Below are 7,159 nucleotides of genomic sequence, written 5' to 3' on the forward strand. Positions count from 1 at the left end.
AGCACCCGAGCATGGTAGTGCCCAATCATCACTAGTTATGTGTACTGAGCACCCGAGCATGGTAGTGCCCGCTCATCACTAGTTACGAATACCGAGCACCCGAGCATGGTAGTGCCCGCTCATCACTAGTTACGTGTACTGAGCACCCGAGCATGGTAGTGCCCGCTCATCACTAGTTACGAATACCGAGCACCCGAGCATGGTAGTGCCCACTCATCACTAGTTACGAGTACCGAGCACCCGAGCATGGTAGTGCCCGCTCATCACTAGTTACGAGTACAGAGCACCCGAGCATGGTAGTGCCCACTCATCACTAGTTACGAGTACCGAGCACCCGAGCATGGTAGTGCCCGCTCATCACTAGTTACGAGTACAGAGCACCCGAGCATGGTAGTGCTCGCTCATCACTAGTTACCAGTACTGAGCACCCGAGCATAGTAGTGCCTGCTCATCACTAGTTACCAGTACTGAGCACCCGAGCATGGTAGTACCAACTCATTACTACTTAGCAGCCCAATAGGCAGTGATTGGAGTAGCACACGACTGTCATCCATTCTGCTGGAGATCAAAGTGGCTGATCAGTCTGGTCAGTCTGATTCAGCAGATGAACCCACACTAATCAACTAGTTCCACTGATCCACCGGTAGATTTGACACGATTGTGATGATGGTTCACCATCCCATGAATAATTCTATATCAGAAACCAACAATACTGCAAAACGACAGTGCCTTGAATTTTTCAACCTTTTTTCCACATTTCAGGCTTCAAACAGAAAGATAAAAATGTTAATGTTCTGGTGAAGAATCAACAACAATTGGACGCAATTGTGAAAGTGAACGATATTTATTGCTTATTTTAAACTTTTATAAAAAATAATAAACTGAAAATTGGGGCGTGCAATATTATTCGTCCCCTTTAAGTTAATACTTTGTAGCGCCCCCTTTTGCTGCGATTACAGCTGCAGTCTCTTGGGGTATTTGTCTATCAGTTTTGCACATCGAGAGACTGAAATTCTCGCCCATTCTTCCTTTGTAAACAGCTGGATCTGAGTGAGGTTGGATGGAGAGCGTTTGTGAACAGCAGTTTTCAGCTCTTTCCACAGATTCTCGATTGGATTGAGAGCTGGACTGTGACTTGCCAATTCTAACACCTGGATACGTTTATTTGTGAACCATTCCATTGTAGATTTTGCTTTATGTTTGGGATCATTGTCTTGTTGGAAGACAAATCTCCGTCCCAGTCTGAGGTCTTTTGCAGACTCCAACACATTTTCTTCAAGAATGGTCCTGTATTTGGCTCCATCCATCTTCCCATCAATTTTAACCATCTTCCCTGTCTCTGCTGAAGAAAAGCAGGCCCAATCCATAATGCTGCCACCACCATGTTTGACAGTGGGGATGGTGTGTTCAGGGTGATGAGCTGTGTTGCTTTTACGTCAGACATATCATTTGGCATTGTGCCCAAATAGCTCGATTTTGGTTTCATCTGACCAGAGCACCTTCTTCCACATGCTTGGTGTCTCCCAGGTGGCTTGTGGCAAACTTTAAACTACACTTTTTATGGATATCTTTGAGAAATGGCTCTTTGCCAGTCTTCCATAAAGGCCAGATTTCTGCAGTGTACGACTGATTGTTGTCCTATGGACAGACTTTCCCACCTCAGCTGTAGATCTCTGCAGTTCATCCAGAGTGATCATGGGCCTCTTGGCTGCATCTCTGATCAGTCTTCTCCTTGTTTGAGATGAAAGTTTGGATGGACGGCCGGGTCTTGATAGATTTGCAGTTGTATGATTCTCCTTCCATTTCAATATGATCACTTGCACAGTGCTCCTTGGGATGTTTAAAGTTGTGGAAATCTTTTTGTAACCAAATCCAGCTTTAAACTTCTCCACAACAGTATCACGGACCTGCCTGTTGTGTTCCTTGGTCTTCATGATGCTCTATGTGCTTTAAACAGAACACTGAGACGATCACAGAGCAGGGGCATTTATACAGAGACTAGATTACACACAGGGGATTATATTTATCATCATCAGTCATTTAGGACAACATTGGATCATTCAGAGATCCTCAATGAACTTCTGGAGTGAGTTTCCTGCACTGAAAGTAAAGGGGATGAATAATATTGCACGCTCCACTTTTCAGTTATTTATTTTTTTAAAAAGTTTAAAATAAGCAATAAATTGTGTCCCACTTGTTCTTGATTCTTCACCATAACATTAATATTTTTATCTTTATGTTTGAAGCCTGAAATGTGGGAAAAGGTTGAAAAATTCAATACTTTCACAAGGCACTGTATGTCCAAAAGCGGTGTATATGACTGTACCGCAATACTCTGATCTCCTCCTAAAATCTTAAAAAATAATATAAATGGGATTGGAGCTTTGACTACGCACAATCCTTTTTTTGTTCAGAATAGTTGTCATACTTAAAAGGAGATTTCCAGAAACTGAAACTGGATGAGTATTTCTGATTGATTCAGAATAAAAAATGCTTTTTTATGACAAAAACCCAAATAATTTTTATTACACAGAAAACTTCCCTCAATGTGACATTAAATAAAAAAATAATAAATCGCCGGTCCGGCTTAGTTCCTCATGGCCAACATGGCGTTAATATCCCAGATCAGATTCCGTAATTGGTCCATGATTTGTTTCAGTTGCTGATTCTTCTGTTTTAATTTCTGTGAGAAGAATATAAAGAAAGTAAAAAAAAAAAAAATGCAATAAAAAGGTGTAACAAGAATATGCCCTGTGACAAAGAGTTATCTGTCGGACGTGTATAATATATATATATATATATATACATACACACACACACACATACATACATACTATTTTTCGCTTTATAAGACGCACCTGATTATAAGACGCACCCCTAATTTGGTGAAGGAAAAGAGGAAAAAATGTTTTTTTAATGTTAAATGGGGTCCGTCTTATAATGCCAGTGTCCGTTTAAAGGGAACCTGTCATCAGAAATTTCGCCCAAAAGCTAAAAGATTCCCCCTCTGCAGCTCCTGGGCTGCATTCTAGGAAGGTCCCTGTTATTATTGTGCCCCATGTGAGACCAAAATAAAGCCTTTATAAAGTTCTACCTTTTTGTATGCAGCTTCTGTAAATCTGTCACGGGGGCGGGCTCTCTGCCGTCCGTTATTCTGCCCCCTGGTCCTGTATGCCGCCCCCATCGCTCCTTTCCATAGCTGATGCACCGCCCACTGCTCCAGCCATCCCCGCGCATGCCCAGTGCCAGTCTCACAGGACTGAGCAGTGTGACCGCTGGTGACATGTGCGCAGGCAAGTGATTATGGGCGGGACTGTGACTGTTATCAGCAAGTACCCGCCCATAATCTCGTGAGCGCGCAAACCTCTCCAGCATTCACACTGAGCTCAGTGTAGATGCTAGACTGTATGGGCTGCTTCCAGGAATGACGTCCCTTTGTCATGTGATAGTAGTTTGAACACGCCCCTATCACATGACAAAGGGACGTCATCCCTGGAAGCAGCCCATACAGTCTAGCATCTACACTGAGCACAGTGTGACCGCTGGTGAGGTTTGCGCGCTCACTAGATTATGGGCGGGTACTTGCTGATAACAGTCACAGTCCCGCCCATAATCACTTGCCTGCGCACATGTCACCAGCGGTCACACTGCTCAGTCCTGTGAGACTGGCACTGGGCATGCGCGGGGATGGCTGGAGCAGTGGGCGGTGCATCAGCTATGGAAAGGAGCGATGGGGGCGGCATACAGGACCAGGGGGCAGAATAACGGACAGAATAACGGCCATGGGCGCACATCCCCCTGTGCTGCCCATGGCCCCATATGGATGGCACACATCCCCCTGTGCTGCCCATGGCCCCCTATGGATGGCACACAACCCCCTGAGCTGCCCATGGCCCCCTATGGATGGCACACAGCCCCCTGTGCTGCCCATGGCCCCCTATGGATGGCACACGTCCCCCTGTGTTTGATATGGCCCCATGCTGCTGCCCATAGTAAAATAAAAAACTCTTTACTTACCTTCTCCAGCGCTGTCCTCCCTCGTATCTCCCTCCGTGCTGCTGAGCTCCTGCACTTCCTGGTTCTCGTTGCCGGTCATGAGACACAGCAGAGTGACATCATCTCTGCTTGCCTGATCGCAGCAGAGAGACCGGGAGATCAGCGCTGGAGGCGGTAAGTAAAGCTTTTTTTATTTTAGGATGGGCAGCAGCATGGGGGCCATATCTAACACAGGGGGGGCATGTGCCATCAAAGGGGGGCGCAGGCGCATATAATATGCGCCACTCCCCCAGCCTATAACAGCGGTACAGTTTCAGCACCAGGGTGATGGACAGCGGCAGTGCATATTATATCAGCGGGAGCAGGAGATCTCCCGCTGCCTCCTGCAGCCTCCACCAGCCTGCCTCAGCCCCCAGCACCGCTCCAGAGCTGCCCCCAACTCCCCTGGGCCCTGCAGTATATTATCCGTATATTCGATTATAAAATTTGTGGGAACAAAAGTGCGTCTTATAATGCGAAAAATACGGTAAATACTGTCAGTAAATCCTTGCTTCTACTGTTCTTTATGTACATTATGTATTATTTATGTTCTTTGTCCTCATGCACAGACCCTTATCTGAAGCCTTTCCTTGTGAAGCTTCTTTTGCCTAATTAACAAATAGGAGTTAGACATGTCTATACTGTCTAAATCTGCGCAGAGGCTGCTGGAAGTACAGGACTTTAGAAGCCAGCGGTTCCCTATGCAGAGTGTGATTCCTTATTTAGGTAAAACATTTACATTATTTTAAAGGCAAGTAGAAGAAAAAAAAATTAAAACCTGCATCAAACTCCTCTACAAACCTAATCTCTCTTATCCTCTCACAATTTACCAGATGTTGCAGCAGACATCAGCAGGGAGGAAGTAAAGGACAGAAGGATTTAAAGGGAACCTGTCACCAGGATTTTTCCTTATACGCTGTGGCCACCACCAGTGAGCCCCTATATACCGCGTTCTAGAATACTGTATATAAGAGCCCAGGATGCTCTGTATAACATAAAAAAGACCTGCGGGCGGTCGGGTGCGATGGGAGGGAGGGGATTGGGGGGGGGGGGGGGGGTCGCTGGTCTTGGTCTGGCGCCTCCTCTCTATTCCATAGCCGTCCTCCTTCCCAGGTCCGTTTGGATGACGCACTTTAAGGGTCGTTTCACATTCGGGCTTTTCGTCAGATTGGCGGATCCGGCGCACTGCAGTACAGTGTATACAGTATAATGGCAGTGCGACAAGCTCCAGTCGCATGCTGTCATGTGACCGGAGCATGTGACCCGAAAGTTGCTGCGCTGCCATTGTACTGGAGTGCGCCGGATCAGCCAATCTGGCGAAAAGTCGGATGTGTGAATCAGCCCTAAGTCATCCACACAGAGGCCTCCATTGTGTTCCTGTGCATGTAGTGCGCATGCGCCAGCGTTCTTTGATCTTTCCTTGCGCACTACAGAACTTTGCGCTGCCCTCGGCAGGAGAGATCAAAGTGCGCATGCCCAGGAGTGAGTAAAAGTCAAAAACCTCCCGCGCATGCTCATTATAATACTTTGATCTGCCCTCAGCAGCGCAGATCAAAGTGTGCATATGCAGGCGCGAGATGGAGGTCTCTGTGTGGATGACGAAGCTGGGTTAAAGGAGGATGGCGACTGCACAGGATAAAGGCACCTGATCGAAAGCAGCGACACCCATAAGACCGGACCGACTCCTAGGTGAGTATACAGTAATGAAGGTGATTTTTACGTTCTACACAGCGGCCTGGGCTCCTATATACAGTATTCTAGAATGCCATATATAAGAGCGCAGTGGTGGTGGCCGCAGCTTATAGGGGAAAATCCTGGTGACCGGTTCCCTTTAAAAATCTTCTATTACTCAGCCTCGATTTTAAAAGTTAAAGGCGTTTTCCCATCTTAATCATTATCAGTTGAGATGGGGATACCGGTTTGATTGCCGCGGCTAAACATAGAAGGGATTAAAGGGAACCTGTCACTACTTTTTTGGCCTATAAGCTGAGGCCACCACCACCACTCTTATATACAGCATTCTAACATGGTGTATATAAGAGCCCAGGCCGGGGGTATAACATAAAAAACACCTTATAATACTTACCTAACGGTCGTGCTGTGGGCCTTATGGGCATCTCCCTTGTCTGGTGCCGGCACCGTCTTTCGGCCATCTTCGTCCTCTTTCTGAAGCCTGTGTGCATGACACGTCTACATCATACACACACGCCGATCCTGCGCAGGCGCACTACAATACTTTGATCTGCCCTGCTCAGGACCTGAATGCCGGCGAGTGTGGATGACGTCGGACCCGTCATGCACCGCAGCTAGAGAAGAAGGAGAACAAAGATGGCGCTGGACAACGGAGACACCCATAAGGCCCACCGCACGACCGTTGGGTAAGTATTATAAAGTGTTTTTTATGTTATACCTCCGGTCTGGGCTCTTTATATAGGAGTGTTAGAATGCTGTATATAAGAGCCCGATGGTGGTGGCCGCAGCTTATATGCCAAAAAAGTGGTGACAGGTTCCCTTTAAGGGAAAAGACAAGACAAGACAAGCTTTCTATTGTTTTGGCCATCACATAACCCTAACCCTTTTTTTTTTTTTTTTTTTTTTTTTTTAATTGGAAAACGTCTTTATCGTTTAGGGAGTGATGAAGAATGCTCGCTCCCAAGTTTCTATCTTACCTTATTCACTTCCAAAATTTCCCTCCTTTCCTCACTTGCGTAGCGCAGCTGGCTGGCCGGGCCGCGGTCGTCATTCTTCCAGTAGTCGTCTTCTATGTATGGAATTAGTTGCTATAAAAAAAAAAAAAGAAAAAAACATATAAAGTGGAACACGACGTCTAACGGTAAAGACATAGTACATAGCAGGAAGGCGCTGTAGATCCGACAGCAATAATCAGGACGGCCCGGCACCATTCAGTGCGTCATGTGAGGCAACGACATAGTCTGAGGCTACGGGGCGACTACATGCCACGCATCGGACTATGTGATCCACCACAGTAATGCTAGTGATCAGTGAAGCCAGGCACAAAGAAGGAAAAATTATTTGGATTTTATTCCTTCTATAAATAAAGGTCCTGATCGGGACTTAGACAGATAGCTACACTCATGAACGCTCAGCCCGGCTGAGAGTGCAT

General features: G+C 46.4%; 1 protein-coding gene across 1 annotated transcript in view; it reads right to left on the bottom strand.

The window, feature by feature from the left end:
- Positions 1 to 2,477: 2,477 nt before the first annotated feature.
- MED30 (mediator complex subunit 30) overlaps positions 2,478 to 7,159 on the bottom strand; it is a 14,513-nt gene continuing 9,831 nt past the window's right edge. Inside the window, exons 3-4 of the mRNA XM_075316211.1 lie at positions 6,705 to 6,815; positions 2,478 to 2,683 (exon numbers count right to left, since the gene is read on the bottom strand). Coding sequence (XP_075172326.1) covers positions 2,588 to 2,683; positions 6,705 to 6,815 — 207 coding nt within the window. The 3' untranslated portion in view covers positions 2,478 to 2,587. The remainder of the gene's footprint in view (positions 2,684 to 6,704; positions 6,816 to 7,159) is intronic.

This window comes from Anomaloglossus baeobatrachus, chromosome 6 (genome assembly GCF_048569485.1).
Source record: "Anomaloglossus baeobatrachus isolate aAnoBae1 chromosome 6, aAnoBae1.hap1, whole genome shotgun sequence".
NCBI classification, from domain to species: Eukaryota; Metazoa; Chordata; class Amphibia; order Anura; family Aromobatidae; genus Anomaloglossus; species Anomaloglossus baeobatrachus.